This window comes from Montipora capricornis, chromosome 7, assembly GCF_036669925.1.
Source record: "Montipora capricornis isolate CH-2021 chromosome 7, ASM3666992v2, whole genome shotgun sequence".
Classification (NCBI taxonomy): Eukaryota; Metazoa; Cnidaria; class Anthozoa; order Scleractinia; family Acroporidae; genus Montipora; species Montipora capricornis.
The window spans coordinates 32,627,044-32,647,043 of record NC_090889.1 but is presented as its reverse complement, the minus strand read 5'-3'; the positions used below and the strand labels follow the sequence as shown (position 1 = coordinate 32,647,043).

At 36.9% G+C, this 20,000-nt stretch overlaps 3 protein-coding genes across 3 annotated transcripts in view; 2 read left to right on the top strand and 1 right to left on the bottom strand.

Moving 5' to 3' along the window:
* Window positions 1–1,411: 1,411 nt before the first annotated feature.
* On the top strand, window positions 1,412–9,057 carry LOC138056978 (26S proteasome non-ATPase regulatory subunit 6-like). The gene is made up of 9 exons (XM_068902985.1): window positions 1,412–1,627; window positions 2,848–3,053; window positions 3,407–3,552; window positions 4,320–4,539; window positions 4,635–4,743; window positions 6,175–6,343; window positions 7,259–7,336; window positions 8,541–8,568; window positions 8,814–9,057. The coding sequence occupies exons 1-9, from the start codon at window positions 1,483–1,485 to the stop codon at window positions 8,880–8,882; spliced, it is 1,170 nt and encodes a 389-aa protein (XP_068759086.1). The 5' UTR covers window positions 1,412–1,482; the 3' UTR covers window positions 8,883–9,057.
* A 4,376-nt stretch (window positions 9,058–13,433) lies between these two features.
* Window positions 13,434–16,847, bottom strand: LOC138056983 (transmembrane protein 243-like). The gene is made up of 4 exons (XM_068902990.1): window positions 16,498–16,847; window positions 15,765–15,815; window positions 14,912–15,016; window positions 13,434–13,750 (listed from the first exon to the last, which is right to left on the bottom strand). The coding sequence occupies exons 1-4, from the start codon at window positions 16,543–16,545 to the stop codon at window positions 13,628–13,630; spliced, it is 327 nt and encodes a 108-aa protein (XP_068759091.1). The 5' UTR covers window positions 16,546–16,847; the 3' UTR covers window positions 13,434–13,627.
* Window positions 16,848–16,873: 26 nt separating this feature from the next.
* Window positions 16,874–20,000, top strand: part of LOC138056977 (succinate--CoA ligase [GDP-forming] subunit beta, mitochondrial-like) — a 10,658-nt gene continuing 7,531 nt past the window's right edge. The window contains exons 1-2 of the mRNA XM_068902984.1: window positions 16,874–16,980; window positions 19,333–19,480. Of these exons, the coding sequence (XP_068759085.1) occupies window positions 16,891–16,980; window positions 19,333–19,480 (238 nt within the window). The 5' untranslated portion in view covers window positions 16,874–16,890. The remainder of the gene's footprint in view (window positions 16,981–19,332; window positions 19,481–20,000) is intronic.

Here is a 20,000-nt window from a genome sequence, read left to right as displayed (position 1 = left end):
AATGTTTCCATTCACTTCGAGATTCCCTCTTTTTTTTATTTTTTCCTATGTTTCCCTCGTTTTCAGGAGAATTGAAGTAAAGGTTATGTTTTATTTCATTTTCGTCTCAACGGTAAAAATTCACATAATAACGATTTAATACTTGCATCGAGCTTTTCTACCTTTTGGCAGAGCGCAGGAGCTCGCGGCTTACATATTGTCACAGACAGATGTTTTTTCCATATTAATAGTCTGCAAACACGAGATCCATGTAACCCACGATAATCCTTGCGTAGTTCATCATTACTTGAGAAAAGCATTTTTTGCGGGCTACATTCTGTGATTACTAATTTACTTTGTATCCGGCTGGGCTCACGCTGTGCTGAAAAGAGCTCATTCAGGTGCCTGGGGCATGGATGTTTTGGTGCAACATCCTGCGGGGTACACAAGGCAAATTGTTTTTGGTCTTCGGCAAAAAGCTATGCTTTTTAACTTCAAAGCTAGAGATGGCACGTACGCACTTGCCAAAGACTCAAGACAGGCCCGTGCAGACACGCATCGCCCGTGCACCAAGTTTACACGAATATGACATCTTGACATTTTCCACTGAGTGCATTTATGCGGCCAGATCCAACTAGCAAAACCCTGTGCAGACAGGCTCAACTCCGATGGCCAAATGCCATAAACTTTTATCCCATATATCCACAAGGATGGTACAGACAAGGCACCGAGCAAGATACTCCGATCATGACCTTATATTCAAATTATGGTCAAAAGATGAAGAAGCGGGAAACGTTTGAATTCCCTTTATCCGGGATTTTAGCAGAAATGATGGTTTGTCGACGGAGAGCTCTAACCATAGGGTCCTGTGTCTACCCTTGAGGGTAAAAATACTAGGTTTTTATAAATGGCAATGGTAAGATCACGAAGATCAAATTTCTAAAACGACTTGAGTGGGATACGCTTAAATTTCATCAGAAACGGAATAGTTTAACAATCAGGGAGACAATGGCTAAAACCTTGAAACAATTTAAATGCTGTCTTGCAAAATTCGACACTGACAAAATGAATTTCGAACCCGCCATATTAGCTACAATTAAAAATAGAGAAATTGATTTATAAATATTGTTAATAGACCTAATCGACTAACTCAATGTTGTACCCAATTCAAATCTCCCGGGATAAAGAATCTTTGTGTGTTATATTTGCATAATAATGAAGCATTCATGTTTAATTCCCAAAGGGTTTGAATTGGGTACAACATTGAGTTAGCCGATTTGGTCTATTGGTCTTAATCTTTAATCTGTACATTTGTTGTTTGTTTGCTTCTTTTTTGTTTTTTTTTTTTGCAATTCTTATTTGTATACACGACAATACACGACCCCACCAGCAATGTAGGCGGTGTTGGCGAGGCCACATAGGCAATCTGGCCAGGCTACTTAGTTTATCTCAGACAAGAAAGAACAGCATTTTGTTGGTTTCAAATCCATTTCCTTCGTCAAAATGCCGGTTGAAAATCTCGAAGAGGAAGGTCTACCAAAGAACCCCAACCTTGAGTTAGCAGCTTGGCGTTTTACACTAAATAATCCCGAAGGAAAAGGCAAAGAAGATGCGAGAAAAAGTATCTTAGAAGCCATCAAAGAAAACGGTATGTTACTCTAGCGTGACTCACTCAGGAAAAATAGTGCTTTGTCACTCTAAAGTTTTTACTGATCTAGCCAACATTTGATTTGACTTCCCAATTAGTTGAGCTGTTATGCACAACTGAATAAGCTTGAGACTTCAATAAAGTGATGAATCATTCTCATACACTTTTTGTGACAGAGCGAGTTTCAATCGAGTGTCGTAAAACCAAAACCAAAGTAATAACTTTGGCCAATCAAAAAGGACGGAGACAATTCAGTAAACCAATCAAAATTCGAAGAAATTACACGCAGCCGACACAAAGTTCGGGAAAATGTGCACATGCGAAAGGCGATTGGTTTTGGTTTCACTTCTGATTGGTTGAAAAAGTGGCACTAAAACTTTGAACCAATCACTGAGTGAAGTAGAGTGGTTTTCAAGTGAGTGTCGTAAAACCAAAACCAAAGTTATTACTTTGGCCAATCAGAAAGGACGGAGACAATCAGACAAGTAAACCAATCAAAACTTGAAGTAATTACATGTAGCCGACACAAAGCGCGGGAAAATGTGCATGCGTGAGCCACGATTGGTTTTGGTTTTACTTCTGATTGGTTGAAAAAGTGGCGTGAGAACTTTGAACCAATCACTGAGTGAAGTAATGCAAAACCAAAGTACAATTGCCTAATTACTTTCGACACCCAATTGAAAACCGCTCTATGTTGTGGTTCAATCTTATATTTCGTTCAAAATTATTCAGACTAGTGCAAATGTAGAAATAACTTTGATTGTTTGGTGAATGAAATGCTTTTCATCAGAGACCTAAAACCCAATCTGAACGTGCGAAGCGATTCAATTCGCGCAAAAGTATTTATATAATTAGCTTCAAACATTGTATGCTAATTTCTGTCTGCTAAAATGCATGTTTGTTATGTGTGTGGGGCTTTCACAAACAAATCCAAAAGGCCAATTAAGATTGCGCGCGATCCTCCAGTTGATATACTTACAGATTTTTTTAACTCGCGCAGGACACGATTCCTGTAGCGTGCAACACAATTCCTGTAGCACGCCACGCGAATCGTGTCGCGCGCGAGGGTGGTAACTTACATTTGAGCGGGACTGTATATACTAGCCACCTCCACTGCTAATTGTTAACTGTTACAAAGTGACCAGTACGATTTTCATTTAACACTTTCTAATGTAAAAAATAAAATGGCTCATCTAAAGCAGAACATTTTCTTTGATCAGATATGGCTCCACTCTATGAAGAGGTGTGTGCTGAGCTTAAGTGGCCAGTTGACAAAGTTCTACTTGCAAAGATGCAGTCAAATAACCAAGAAAAGATTGAGAAGCTTGATGAAACCCTTAAAGATGCTGAAGAAAATCTAGGGGAGACTGAAGTTAGAGATGCTCTTTATGAGAAGGCTGAGTATCTGTGCAAGATCGGTGAGAAGGTACAGAATGAGAAAAAAAGCTTGCTTCGTGTTCTCTTCCTGAAAAATTATTTTAAAAACTCTTTTCATTATTGAGTTGTAAGTGACCATTATTTATTGGCCAGTGCCCTGAGAATAAATCCACTAAATTGGCAAATAACAGTAGGTACCATTCAAAACTTGTATCACATTCATGTATACATGTACATGTAATTTTGTGAGAGTTAAACAATGTAAAAATTAAAATATCATTTTTTGAATGTCATACAGTATAAAAAGTTCAGCAAATAATAGAGATTCTTAAGTTTCCTACTATTAGTTTTTTCAATGTTATTGAGTCGTTCAACCTGCTGTACATTTTTTTCTCTTTCCAGGAGAAAGCACTGAGTGTTTTTCGCCTGGCTTATGACAAAGCTGTTGCACTGGGTTATAAACTGGACATAATTTTTTATCAAATTCGCATTGGGCTATTCTATCTGGACAATGACTTGATCACACGAAACATAGATAAAGCCAAAATGTGAGTTAACTTTTAGTAAACTTTGCAGAATGTTATTTTGGTCATAAATAACCAACTTTTACTGCCTATATAATAATAGAATTCCTTCTCTTTGGTCAGAGTGCCATGTACATTCCAATCACAAGCAAAATCTGTGAATATTATGCTGTCATGCAAGTCATTGCATGATTATTCATGACTATGGAAAGAACTTTCTTGATTTTCAGTTGAGATTTGATACATTAATATTTGGAATTCTTACAGATATTTTCTGTCAGCAATCATTTTCTGGTTGAGCAGTATGATTAGTACAGGATTTTCTTTGATATCTTTATTACATGTAGTCTAGCACATGCAACCAAATGTACAGACTTCATTCTGTTTTTACACACAATACTGTATAGTTACGTACATGTGTTACTGTAATCTGTTACGGGAGTCAACTGTTGCATGCTTTGGTGATGCTGCCTTATCAAAACTAATTTACAGTACCAGCTGAGATAATGGAACAGTAGTAAACCCATTGACACCTACATGTAAAACGCAATGTAATGTGCCCCAGTTGACAAGTAAAATAATTTGGCATTAGACAGAGTAAGATCTGTTAAGTCTGACATCCTAGGGACCAATGGGTTAATAATGATATCATATTAAATTTTAACAATTCCTTGAAAAGATGCAAATGATAGAAGTACATATAAATTAAATGTACTGTAAGTTTTAAATTATCTAAAATAACAGCTACACTTTTTTTTTGTTTTTGTTTTTGTTTTTTATTTTTAAAAAAGGTTAATAGAAGAAGGAGGTGATTGGGATCGGCGCAACAGACTCAAAGTCTATCAAGGGATATACTTTTTATCCATCCGTGACTTCAAATCTGCTGCGAATAACTTCTTGGACAGCATATCAACATTTACATCGTATGAGCTTATGGACTACAAGACGTTTGTCACATATACCGTGCTTGCTAGCATGATTGCACTTGAACGTGTTGATCTCAGAACGAAGGTTGGCTGAATGTTTCTTTATCAATGTTTCAAGGTTATATAGCACATTGATAATATTGTCCGTATTTATCTTTTGTCACCTTTTATTGAATGAAGGTTGTAAATGGTGCTGAGATTCTTGAAGTTCTTCATCAACTGCCAATTGCCAGTCAGTTCCTGTTGTCTTTATACAACTGTCATTATGCTGATTTCTTTCTTGCATTAGGTAAGTTATTTAACAATACCACTTAGGTGATTGTGTAATACCATCAGCAACCAATCAGCGCAGAGAATTTTCAATAATCACCTATGTAATAATACTAAAATAAAATATTAAAGTAGGAAAGTCACTGCGAACATCATTAGCCATGATGGTATAAGTAACTGTGCTATAATAATAATAATAATAATAATAATAATAATAATAACAACAACAACAACAACAACAATAATAATAATAATAATAATAATAATAATAATAATAATAATCAACTTTATTTATAGAGGGTAACACACAACAGTTCTGTAATCACTGAAAAACTAGTGGCCATGGACGTACATTTGTACGAGTTCCATATGAACTTCGTTTGCATCCTCGACTGCATGTACAGTACTGCTCAAAGTCTGACGTCGACATGAAAGCAAAAACTACACAGTAACTGTAGTTGACATGTACACTAGTTTGAGTTTGAAACTCAACAGGTTAAAACATGTTTGCATGCAAAATTAATGCAAACACACTGATTAAAGTTGTTGACTTATCAAAACTACATGTATTTCCCATGCTCAACTGGGTGCTTTACCATCCATTGCTTTGGGAGGACTGTACAAAAAATCCATTCAAGCAGAGTGTTAGCAACAGTGGCTGTTTCTGTAGAATTCCTGATTGCTGCTCTGTAGTCGAATGCACTTACATGTAACTAATAATAATAATAATTATCATAATGTGGTTAGTTTAACTAACTTAAAATAAAATAGGTGCTTAGACTTATATGCTGATGTTCAACACCATGACACATGTAATAATTATTATTAAAATGGGTGTTTAAAATGTGAGCTGCGGAGCAGTGCTATTTGAAATAGCTGCTTTGTCCTAAAGACAATGATCCCTTTACATGTACAGCTACAGTTACTGTATTTCTTTGTCATTTCTGTTTCTAGTCTGTGTATTTTTGAACATGTTAACATGATTGTGTTAACACGAAAAAGCGTGTGTGCTTTGCATGTACGTTGGTCGCTTATCAACTTTTGGCTTTAAGACTCCTTTAAAATGGCTTACACATAAGTTAATGGCTTACAAAACTCAGTTTTCCACATGACTGAGAAGATGAAAGCACTGAAATTTTTTTGCCATCCTTGTGCGGTGTGAGCCTTAGTTCTTAGGCAGTGAACATGCAAAACTTAAGAAAAAACTGTAAATGTCAATAAAGTGCTGAGGAAAAATTAACGTCCAAAACATCATTCATGTAGTAATAATTATTTATTGCAGGTGCGCATTTTGTATTGTATGCCGCATACCGACACATGTTGAAATAAGCTGATTAATTGTGTGAAACCATTAATCAAGTTAGGCTAATGTATAATAATAAATTATTATTATTATAATACACATGTACCGGTAATTACAATATGAGTATCCTTTCCATTCTCAACACAGCAAAAGTGGAGGATATCCTAAAGCAAGACAGGTTGCTGTCACCACATTGTCGGTACTACGTCAGAGAGATGAGAATTCATGGCTACACACAGTTGCTGGAGTCATATCGCAGTCTGACATTGCAGTACATGGCCAATGCCTTTGGAGTCAGTGAGGAGTTTATTGACAGGTAAGTCCATGTTTGTGGGGAGCTCTTGGCTGAGCTTGCTTTCTGGGAATCTCTTGGAATAACAGTTATTAGTAAAATTCAACTAGTGGTCTATTATTAATGCTGTGTTCTGATTGGTTGAGCTACTAGTAGGCTATTTGTTGTAGCCCACTAGTAGTGAAAAGCGCCGGGTTTGAAAACAAAAACAACAATTAAAGTCTAGCTTTAACTAGCGAAAGATGTTTTGTCTCGATATTTTTTTGACCAACTAGTTGGATTTTACTAAAACAATTATTCCTCTCGCCCTCGTGGCCTCTGAGTCAATAGCCCATTCGGCCTTCGGCCTCGTGAACTATTGACTCAGAGCCCATTCGGGCTTGAGGAATAATTGTTAATTATTAAATTTTCGACCTTGGATATATTGCATTTCAAGCTTCCTGATTGGTTTACTCAACCTTGGTTGTCAGCTGATATAATTATCACGACCTAATAATGGAAACTGATTTCAGCTTCAGATTTCAACTGTTGAACTTGGATATGAGACTGGTTATAGCCAACATGGCTGCTCATGGAATAATAAGCACTTAATGACTGGCCCCAAGGGAAACACTGAGTTTTGTTTCCCCGAGACCTGATCATGTGTGAGTCGAAAGTTCAAGTTGTTGTTGCCCTAGGGCGTCATGAAGTTTTGACCAGTGACACGTGACACGTTCTCCTCCAATCAGAAAATGTATTTGAGTTGGGAGGCATGACAATAATAATTGTTAAAGGGGCTATGTCACATTATAATGGGGGTGGTTTTTGAAAGAAAGGTAGGCTAAGCACAGTTTGCTCACTGAGTCAGGACAGTATAGTACTGAATTGAATTCCTATGGAGGAAGGTAACCCGTGCGACATTAGGCATAACAGATTTATTTGTTAATTTGTTGTTTGTAGAGAACTTTCAAGGTTCATAGCAGCTGGAAGACTGAACTGCAAAATTGATAAAGTTGGAGGAGTTGTGGAAACCAACAGGTGCTTTTATTATTGATTTTGATGATAGTTCACTCAATGTAGTCATGTGTTGAAGACTCTCTCTTCATCTTGATTGATGGATTAACCAATTCACTCTTCAGTCACCCCAGGAAGCCCCCCGTTAACGAGTGAAATCGTCTAGCGTTAGACAGAGTAAAGTCTGTTTTACGTCTAACTCCCGGGAGTCAATGGGTTTAGTTATGGAGGCAACATAGTTTTTGACTGGTTAATCCATTCACTCTTCAGGCGCCACAGGAAGCCCACAGTTGACGAATAATCTTTAAGTCTCGCACTCGGGAGTCAAATTTGGGTTAATTAAGGACGGTGCCTACCATTGTTATTGCACATACGTTGTTGGCATCTCCAGATACTCGGATTTCCTATCGGTGATGCTTACTAATGCAGGGATATTTTTGCGTGGTTTAAAACTATGCAGAGAAAGTAGATGTCAGTAAGTACTCTTGGTATCCAAAGAAAAAAATTGGGGATAACCATGCATTCTTTAGAGATAATTGAGTTTCAATTTGAGAAAGAACACCATACATTTCTTTGTATTTTAGAGCTTTTTGCAAATATTGTTCGTGAATTTGAAAAATGCGTGGTTATCCCCAATTTTCTTTTGGGATTTCAGTAACACTTGGGAAGAGCTACCTTTCCTGCAGAATCATAAATCAGGGCAAGAATACCTTTGAATTAGTAGGCACCATCCTTAAGTCATTTACCGGGTAGGATTCAACATCCAGCAAGTAATTTATTTTGGTGTTTATGATGAGGGTGGCAGTGCTGTATCACATTTAAAAATCTTTCTGGAAAAGCTGAGAATTTGTTTACGTAGAATGTAATTCAACTCTGATGCAAATATCGTAAACTACTTATTCTCTTCACGTATACAATGATGTATTCAGTGTTGAGGCATTATTTTTCAAATCCGAGGCATTTAAATGAAGAAAATCAATCGAAAGATTTATATACCCGTCTATCACGAGAATGTTATCTCAGACTGATATTTCGCTGTATGTATTAATCACTCACCATTAACTCCCCATTAACCCTTAGACGTCCAAAAGACAGTTCTTAAGGGAATTATTAATAAATTGAATAATTATTAGAAATAGTAATAATTACAATAATGATTATCATCATCATCATCATTATTACCAGTAGATGTTGAATATTGATTGAAAACCAACTATTGCCTTTGCAGGCCTGATCACAAGAATTGGCAGTATCAGGTATAAATATTATTGATGAATAATTTTGTATGTAATGGTCACCTTCTTCAAATCAAACATATTGTGATCATCACATTGTGTAACGCAGATTACAGTGTACGTCGGGTACACAGCCTGACACCTTCATCAACGCATTGCTGAGCACAAAAATTCGGCAATCAGTGGACATTTCGCACCTCACGTCAATAGTCAAAGCACCTTTAATAATAATAATTATTTTTGAAGTATTGTTTTTTTTTTTTCAGGCAACCATAAAACAGGGTGATCTACTTCTGAACAGGATTCAAAAGCTCAGCCGAGTGATAAACGTGTAACAGAGATCTACCAAGGATGATTTTTTCTTTCTTTCGTTTTGTCACCTGCGATGCCATAGGACAAAGATAAAGTTATTTAATACTTGCATTGTTGACTTTACTTATCCAATTTAATTTTCTTGTTTATTTTTGTTTTTAACAAAAAGAATATGAAATAAAAAGTACAATTATGTCATTTCAACGTAGACATTTTCTTTTCCTTTTGAAGTTGTTTGTTGTACTTTGAATGATCTCTTTAGGAGTCAGGTGCTTGTTGTAAAAATTAATAATTTATTATGGACCCACTGATTTATGAACCACCGCCCCCCATTTAACTTTAGACAGAGTAAAATCTATGAAGTCAATGGGTTAAAGTACATTGAGGGATACGATACTTGTATTAGTGGGACATTGACCTGTATGGATATTCACAATGGAGGGCCATATCTTGCTTACAAGTTAAACACTTCTTGGTGGGCTTGCAGTGTACATGTTAACCCTGTTTATAGCTGTGTTTATGTGACCCTTTCGTCCTGATTACAATTACTGGTCACTGACAAAAAATGTTTTGTCTTCAGTTATTTACTCTGTTGACGGGGATGAGGGTAAAAAATGGTCTGGCTCAAGAAAAATCGAGCGCGAGAAAACAAAACGATAGAGTACTGGGGAGACGGAGGGTGGCAGGACCCAGCACTCTACCTTTTTCTTCTTGCTCTCGCTTTTTCCTTGATCTGGACTTTTTTTTTTTTCGCTTGTCTTCACCAACTGAGAGCCAGCAGTTACAAATCACAGGTCACAGGTCATTGTTTTACCAAAATAGAAAGAAACCGAACATTCATTAAAAGCTAACCTTAGGCCTAATTAGGCCTAAACAAACGTTTTTAAGCCTAATGTCAGTAAATGGACAGGTGTAATTTGGTAAAACAATGACCTGTCTTTTGTACCAGCCCACTGAGAGCCTGCAACAGGCTAATGCTGATTTAAGAGTTATGTCAAAATGCATTAATTTTTATGATGATAATATCTTTCAATGCGACAGATGAAAACACAGAATTGCTTTTTTACATTGTAAGTTGAATTGTACTGGATGCTCGAGATAGCACCTTTTAATTTTAATGTCAAGAGTGGTACAGTGTAGCAACAAATTTACCAATGGTTACAATGAATTATTTTATTGATTTAACATTATTGTTCATTTGCTTTGTTTCTGTTTATGTGTTGCCGTACAGCTTCAAAATATTGTACCAGCATGTACAAACATATTGTCACATAAAGAAATATTAGCTTTAATTTTTCTATTTTTGCCTAACGTTTTGACACCCAAACCAGCCTAAGCTGGCCAGACTTAATATTTTACTCTGTCTAACACCAGACAGTCTTACTCGTCAATGGGGAACCCCTGGGAGTCAATGGGTCAATCACTCACCCACTCAATGGGTCAATACACTACTTTGACACACCCAAATTAATAATTTGGTGATAAAATTAATAATTCTCCATGTCCCAATAATGAAGGCATATTCTGTTGTTTTCTATCTAAAATAACCAGTGATACCACATTCCTGAAGGGGAAGGTGGGATATTAATCTTACAAGATTAGGATGTTTTATGTAATATTTAGTTCCAGCTAATATTCTGGGGAGGAAGGGGGGGGGGGGGGGGGGAATTTGCATATGAAGGGGTGGGATTGCTCGTCAGAAATTTTGAATTGAAACCCTAAAGGAGACCAATCTGGGCTTGGCCCCGATTTTTTGACCTCGAAAAATAGACCATATTTAAAACATATTAAATATACATTATTATATCTCTTTGCGTGAAACCCTAAACAAGACCTTCACGGCTAAATGTAGGCTATACATGATGCCGTTTTCCCCAGAACACCCTAAGTGAGACCAAAATTTTCACCCCTAAGCGAGATGACGAGCATCCCTCCCCTTTCATATGTGAGCCCCCCTGGGCTAATAATTATGGTAAACACCCGCATATAAGAACAAGTGGATTAAGAACATCAGGCTGAAATTTGGCCAATAAAGCACCAATAAGAACAAATTCAGCCTGATAAATGAAACACATTCTTAATATAAAGGGAAAGGGCATTAGATTAAGGAAAACTTACAGTACAGTAAGTGATCAAAGTAATTATGGTGTTCATGACCATTACAAACTTTGAAATAAATTAGATTTTAAAAAGGCTTGTATGTCAATTAAACCTCTAGTAATGTACAATTTGAAGTATTTGTGAAATTAATTGTAAGAACATTTTAAGAACACCTCCAGGCTGATTTCTTACTAAGCACCCCTTAAGGAGGCTCGAAAGGGTTTTCAGCTGAGCGCGCGCGCGTAAGCCACACACGCAATTCGTAAGCTGCTTGCGTCAGCTCATGATTCAAATGGGTCACCAGAAATAAACAAATACCGCTAATTTCGCTTACCTTTCTCCAATTCCTATATACATGGAATATAAATAGACATCTCCTATTTACGAAAACTACGAAAATTCTACTTAAACGGTTTAATAGTTACTTAAATCCGTTTGTGTTGACCTGTAGCTCCACTCACGCGCGGACTCGAATGAGCGGGTGACGCATGCGTAAATGCTGATCTTGTAACCCCCTAATTTTTCGTGATTTTGCAACTTTACTCGTTTATATCTCTGCTTCTGGACGGTGAATTTTTTTCATTTTTTGCATGTTAGCTTAGATTAATTTAAACCGTTTGTCTTTAAAATTTAAAAAAATTCTGTAGGTGAAAAAAAAAATTGGAGTCACAATTCAAAAAAACTTATTTTTCTGAAAAACTGACCTACAGATTTTGTTGAATTTTAAATATTTTAGAGAGTATTTCTAACATTATCTGGTAACGCTGAATGGGAAAATTTCACCGTCTCGTTTCTTCAAAAAGGACAACATATGTTGATTTTAAGGCTCAAAGAAATGCCTAATATCGTTGCCATGGTAACATTATTTTGGAGGAAAACATAATGTGAGAAATCTACGATAGGTACTTAATACCCTGGCCAAATTTCGTCTTGATATGATTGCCCTAACTGTATCTAAGGACAGAATATGTTTATTTGTTTGAAAAAAGGAGAAACTATTTCGAGCCTCCTTAAGAACACGATCAGCCTGAAACCTGAAATCAGTGTTTTTAATTATGCAGGTGTTTATTGTATTGTGTAACTGATATTGACAACACCCTTGTTTTTTAAATGAACATCATGTCTTGGACACCTGTGCAAATATTTCAGGAAATGACAGTTGTGAAATGATCGGTATGATCACAATAAAGAAAAAAATTAACAAACTGCAAAACCTGAAAAGTTCAAGCAAAGGCACCTTGCCCTAAAATGGCCTCTGTATCAATTAAATTTTGTTTGGATAAAACTTAGCATTGGCTGCCTTTTAAGCTGAAAATTAGAGATTTACAATAATTTTATTTGAACGGTGACCATTTTGGCATGAGGCTTTGCTTTGTTCTTGGAGGAAAGTAGTATATTTTCTCAAAAGATTCTGTCGGCTTAATAATATTATTAAGGGTTTGTTTCACAAAATATTTGACATTAGGTAGCTGGGAATCAAGTCACAATGTGAATTAACTAAAGACCACAATCAACAGTTAATCTGAAAATGTCACAACAGGCTTCAAAACAAAGGTGTTATCTACAGGATAAATTACTCCAGCCTATCTGGAGGATTTAAGTGCTTAAAGTATTAGACCCAATTAGGTTATCCATAGGATTGTGATTTATTCAGTGGATAGCCCTATCCATTTTTGAACAACTGTGGCCAGGGGCGTGTTTCTCGTAAGTCCAAAAACTTTTTGGGCCATTTTTAGATGTCACAATTGCTTCTGTATCTTAGGAATGGAGAAGTTTGACATCATCAAACTCCTCAATCATTTTGCTTTTTGTTATCGTGAGAACGAGTTCAAAGGCCAGCCTATCAAACTATCAAAACAAGTGGATGGTGGTTTTGTAAAATGGATTTTCGGCCCAAAACACCTTTCAAGAAACAGGCCCAGGGAAACTCAGGTTGTGTTCTATTGGGATCAACCGTTTCAACTGCAACCAGTTTAGGTTGAAGTGGTTGAGGTTTCCTAATTGAACACTTTTCCAACCGTTTTCGGTTGAAACGTGGTAACTCCTGGGAATAGTTATTACCAGACGTCTCAGCGCTGACAAGTTGAGAGAAAGCAACACGGCAGGAGCCCGCGGCAGACTTTAAATGGCCCACATAAACGACAGTGGTCGCTGCCAATGCTTTTTCAACCGTTTCAACCTAGTTTGATGCCGGTTGAAAAAGTTGATCAACCAAACCAACCGAAAACAGTTTTCTTCCAAATAGAGCACTAAAACCCCCAACCAACCCAACCAACTAAAAACGGTTGATCCCTATAGAACACAACCTTAATAATTCAGTTAACCCATTAACCCGTCAACCCCCTGGGAGTGAGACTTCACCGATTTTACTCTGTCTAATGCTGGGAGAATTTTATCATTGACTGGGGGCATCCTGGTGAGTGAATGGATAAAGTGTTTTTGGTGCCACATCGTCTACAGCACTGAGTACAGTATTTTCCTCTGAAACTTTTATTTTCATAAAACTAAGTTCAAGATATTTTTATTTCATGATAATTACAGACTGGTGTGAAATCCATGGAGCACACATTTATTTACAGACCACAGCCATCCATTGCTGATTGTGTTTGTATGTATCCTTGGCATGCATCTTAGGGATGGAAATCTTCATCGACAAATTCCATTTATGTCATAAACAAGACTTATGAAAGTAAATATTTGCACATACACACAGCAAAATAGTTGTCACAGAGTTAAAGTAAATCATCTTTTTAAACTTGGGGTCTACATCTCCTTGTCTGTACCAATATATCTGTAAAGAAATACAAAAATACCGGTACCTCTTTAGGGTTTTCATAAAGACTTCACATAGCAGAAGAATAGGATAACGTAACTGGAGAATTGTCTGACAGGACAAAGTTCTGTTGTGAGTACAGTGCCCACTATAAGTGTATTTTCCCTACGAAATACACCACTTTGACATGCCCAAATAATTAATAAATTGGTGGTAAAAATAATTCTTCATGTCTTTATTTTGTTCTGTAAACACCATGAAATGCCAGGAAACGCATGAACATGAATTGTTCTGATTAGAGAAGGCGAATTGATCATAGAGCCCCATGTTTGGGATTTGAGTTATGATAAATCCAGTTCTATAGAAGAGCCCTCGCGGATGTTGTTGCAAAGAGATAGCACCCACGTTTTTAAACTAAAACAAATTTAAACACTTTGCACGAGAATAGAGTTCAGTTAACCCATTAATTGACCCCTGGACTTAACAGAGATTACTCTGTCTAATGCCAGATGAGTTTACTCAATCAAATGGCGGCATCCTCAGTGTCTGAGGAGTTAAGGGATTATTAATAGAATGATGATTTGTTTGAGGACCCATCATTGCCAGTTGGAGTCACATCATGTACTGTACATGTACAGTACTTGTAACCAGTTTTTCCCAAAGGCCGCGACACACTAAGTGACGACTCGATGTGACACGTCGCAGGAACAAGTCGCCGCGACAATTCACCTCCTGTGACACAGTTAATTTTGTGAAAATCATTGTCACTGTGGCAGAATTTTGTCACTGCGATCAGTTGCACAAATTCAAACCAGTTTGAATTTGTGCGACTGATTGCAGCAACAAAATTAGCGAAAGCAGCATTGTTGCACCGTGTGTTAACACTTCTGGCAGCAAGTTGATGCAACAAAATATAAATGAACCAATCAGAGAGCATCATATGGTCTGCCATATTGAATTAGAAAACTAGTTCACGTTCCCTCTCACATGAGATCACTGCATGTGGACCAACAGGCGTTGTGTCACAGCGACTTGTTTTGCAAGTAGTACACACGAAGCGACTTGTCACAGAGACCTGTTGCTGCGACTTGTCGCCTGGTGTGTCTTGGCCTTAAATTAAACGTTTAATTTAATAACAAATGAGCTACATGTAGCAAACATATTAGGAACTGTTCTCACCAAGGTCAGTTGTGATATGCAGATAAGTGCAATTACAAAGGCAAGAAATACGTTAATTGCTGGTGGTGGAAAGCGTGGAAACACTATTGAGCTGATAATAGTTTCCTGCAAATATTAAAGATATACAAAAATGGTAAAGAAAGACAGAACTACTTAAGACAAAATCCGATAGAAAATCGAGTAATTTCAGTTTTTAGTGAACAAAAATCTTGTACCAGAATTTTAAGTATTTTACAGTCCTTTTTACATTTCCTGAAAGCTAAAGATATAAATATTTGCCTGAAATAACACCGAAAACAATTTCCCATGGGAACAAGAAAAATTTCAAAATTTCAACGTTCAGAGAAATTGTGCAAACACAGGTAAAATTTCATCCACAGTTTCATTTCACCAGTACTTTCAAGTGTTTCTTACGAAGTTCAACAGTTGTTTTAGATGTTTGGTGTTGCTAGAAATGATTTTTTTTTTGAGAAGATATTTAAAACAGTCGTACTGAAGTTTGCAATACGATGTATATAATCTTGGTACAAGGTTTTTGTCCACTTGTTACTCGAACTTCTGGTGGATTCTGTCTTAATATGAATGATAATAAAATGAATAAATAATAAATTGAGAATCCAATGGAGTGGACATGGATGGGGAGGGGAGAGGCAGTTATCCCTTACTTGGTTGGAAGGTGAAAGACCTAAAATTGTGAAATTGATGGGGAAATTAAGTGAACGATTCGTGGAAAACTGGACTCTGAGTGTGCGATCTTTGTGTGGGTTTGGCTGAAAGATGTGAGTGGTGAGATGCTAAATCCAGAGGGCATAGTATAATAAAGATGGCTGCAATACTAATTTCTTCCACTTACAGACACTAGGAGAACTGTAAATCCGCCAATAAAATAATTGAAGTAGCGATCCTAGAAGAATAAGAATAAAGTTTTACAACATGTCTAAAGTAGTTTGTCCTAAAAGTAACTCTGTAAAGATTTTTTCTGCCTGTATGTGCTACCGTAGCAGTCATTTGTAATTAGAATTTGAAAAGCCAATTGGGTGATTTAGTTTTCTCTGCTATGTATATTTAACCTTGAAGCGAGAGACGACCAAAAGACAAACTGTTTAAGTCTGGACCCCTGATCACTAATACAATTTGAGTTCATAGATGCAGATAATGTGCTTTATGATCTACGATCCTGGAGCCAATATACATGTAGCTAGTCAGGCGGGCGATTTGTTTGGTTTGTACGCAAGGTATACTTGGAAAGGCTCGCCCATCACGCCAAGATAAAACTTTTAGTTAAAACGTAAGTTTAAGTTAAAACATAGGGAGGGTTACGTTTTTGCAAACATAGTCAAATCAAAACGATAAAACACTGTCCAGATCAAATAGCTGGTTCTAAAAATTCTGTTTTTCTCTTAGTCATATCTAAATTGGAAAAAAACACTAATTTAATGGCTGATACGTTATTTCCAATGAAAAAAAAACCTCTGTTGTTTTATTTTTATAAATGACATTCCATTTGAAACTCGTGACTAACTTTAGTATCAAATTTTCCTTTAGAAACGGGTGTCATATTTAAGACAAGAGAAACCGTGACATACCTTTCGTCTTGCTTCGCCAAATAACGGCTGGTCCAACCCATCGTACATTCTCGTTATAACATTATAACAATAATGCTACGACAAATTGAAATGTATGTGGTTCCTGCAGTGTAAGCTAATGGGAAGTTGCTCAATTAGCAGTCACGTACTTAAGATCTTCCACCTCCTTCGAACACAATTCCTTTTAAAATGAGGTCGACGCTTTAGCACCTACGAATCTGTGTAGGAATTCCAGCCTGCGTAGAAATGATTTTCGGATTTTAAAGGAATTCTTCGTGGAAAAAACTCGTTCGCAAGTTCTTCACCACTTTATCGTGTCATTGTGTGCCAGCAATATACCTCTCAGCTGTTGCATGAAGAGAGCGTGCGCATTCACGTCTTGTCAATTTCAAAATGGCGACTATCTCACGAACTCGAAATTTGTCATCAATTTGCAGAAAATGCGCTGGCTTATCAGGCAAATTTAGGCTTCGCTCTCCGCAGGTAAATATTTCATAAGGTCATTTTTATTTTTAGGTATTCCAGTCGAGCTATCCCGGGAGGTTGAGCTAAGGGCGAATTTTGTTACTCAATAGCAAGTCTACAAATGCATGCTTAGCATTGGTGAAGACTCATCCTCGGCGAATTAAAACAATGAAGTAAAGAAAACAATAGCGATTCAAAGAAAACAATGAAAAAGGAGTTGGGTTCTTGCAAGCACACTTGTGTAAATATCGGGACATATCATTTTTTATTAAATTTTCAACCTCAGTTAATGCATTTCTCGTGTTCTGATTGGTTCACTCAATCTCGATTATCAGCTGGTACACCGTAGTTTGACCTTATATGGCAATTGATTGCACTAAGCGTGGTTAAGCTAAAAAATTGATTCATTTCAAATACCATTTCATCAAAAATTTTTTCGCCGGAAAGTGAAAATTCTCTCTGAATAAAGCGCAAAAAAACGTTTTTGTGTAAAGTTTGGATCGATTCCGACGCTTAGAAGTACAGTCGAACTTCGATTATCCGGATTTCTCAATTATCCGGACTTTTTCTCTGGTCCCAATTTTGTCATGAATATTTATTAGTCATGATCAAGATCCGTAGCCATATTCTTTTAAAACTGGCAGCCCTAAAACCTGGAATCTGGAATCCGTAATCACATGTACAGGTCATTGTTTTACCAATACAGAGAGTAAAAACTATCCTAAACATTCATAAAAGCTACCCTTAGGCATAAAAATGTTTGTTTAGGCCTAATTAGGCCTAAGGTTAGCTTTTATGAAAGCTTAGGATAGTTTTTACTCTGTGTATTGGTAAAACAATGACCTGTGATTCCGGATTCCGGGTGTTAGGGTTGCCCTTTAAAACTACAGCGTTGAAAAGTGAAGTAAAGGCGAGTTTGTTTCGCTTTCAAAAAGCAAAATTAAGCATCGCTCATACACTTCGTAACTAATGAAGAACTTTAGAATGAGTTCTGATTGGCTTGGAGTTGCTTTGTTGTTAAGTGGAATTTCACGCTCTATTGGCTCGTTCAGCAAACAAGCTGTACTATGTCACGAATGTTTATTCATGATCATCATGTCCTTGAAGCGTAAGCGATCTGTTCTTTCGATAAAAGATATACAGGCTATAATTTTGCAATTAGAGAAAAAAGAAAACGGAACCAATTTGTCAGCTAAGTATGGCGTTAGTAAACGGCAGATATCTGATATCCTCAAGAAAAGGGAAAATATCATGACGTTTGCCGACATGTGTACAGGTATTCACAACGGACAGTGAACATGTAGACCATATTGTTTTCCAAACGATATCTTAATGTAATCAGTTTTTGTTGCTCATTAATATTCATATTCTCGATTATCCAGACCCTCGATTATCCAGACTATTTCGTCTAGTCCCAACGAGTCCGGATAATTGAGGTTCGACTGTATGCGAAAGGCAAGAAAATAATGTTTTTGTGATGATCCTGCATCTGTCTGACCACAAGGTATTACACAACATCGCATCTTCAAGTTTTTTCGATTTCGTTTGGATTTTCCTCCCTTTTTTCACTCGTATTTCGTAATTCCTAGTTTTTTTTTTAAGGAATTTAATAAAACAAATAATCCATTCACACTTGTTGGATATGAGAGTGGTTAGCCAGCCAACTCAGTGCTGCGCACCTCGTTGGCTATTTGCCACTCACATCCAACGCGCACTCATGGAATAATAATTATTATTAAAGACTGGATCATTAGATAATGCAATTCGAGAGTTTTGATTGGCTAAGCCATCATGGGTTATGAGCCATTATACCATGATCTACAAACACGGCAAGCATATGCGTGATTTTTTGGGTCTTTTTATTTTTATTGTAGTCTAGTTTTCTATATTTTGGGGGCGTTTTTAATAAAACAATTATTCCACTTGCGCTTGTTGGATATGAGATGATTATAGCAAACTCGGCACTACGCGCCTCGTTGCCTATCTATCATCTCATATCCAACACGCGCCCATGGAATAATTGTTAATTATTATCCATGTCCCCTTCCTTAGGGATGAGTTGTTCTTAAGGGGGTCCGTAAAGTCATTTCCGAGCGGTTGCGATAGGGGGCATCATCTGATCTTGCGATTTTCTAGTATTAAGCGATACAAACAAAACAAAATTAATATTTAACAACTTTCCTACGAGATCGTGCAGGATATGAAGTGACAGATAACCAATGAGGCATGTAGGACTGATTTGCTTATAATCATTTTATATCCAGCAAGCCACTGACGAGTAAAATCATCTGGCGTTAGACAGAGAAAAATCTATTAAACTTCACTCATAGTAGTCAATGTGTTAAAGTTTTATTCTGTTGGATTTTCTAGACAAGCGCTGTGGCTGTCATTCAGACTAGATGGTTGAATTTACAAGAATATCAAAGCAAGACATTAATGTTGGACAATGGCCTTCATGTACAAAGATTTAAAGTCACAGATAATGCTAAAGATGCAGTTCAAATTGCTAAGGAACTTGGTAAGCGAATGAAATACAACTACTAAATATTAAATTTTCATCTTTGTTATTGTGTTTCCATGAATCTTGGGAAAAAGTCCTGTTTTTACGTCATTTGACTTGCACTCACAAACAAAGTCTATTTGTCCGTCGTCTTTCTCCCCCAAACAATATTGATTATGTGGTGCAAATACTGTGCAAGCGTTTGACCGCTTCTAAACCAACATTGGATTATGGCGAGTGGAAAAGGAGAAGGAATTCTTAATTTTTTTTCTAAATTAATAGAAAATCCAACCTATGACATTGACTGCCTCAGTTTGATTTGATTTGATTTGACTCACAATCTCCCGTATGGAAAAGAGACATCTGCAATGGGTCGAAACTCACTTTGACCCACCTGCCATCCAAAACCTTGGACAGCAGTCTTCAAACTGCATGCCCTATGATATGACTTGCTGACTTGAGCCAGGTGTGTTGTGCACATTCTGTTACAGTAATTTCGCTGTTGTTAAGTGAGCCCACACAACATGGAGTATCACAT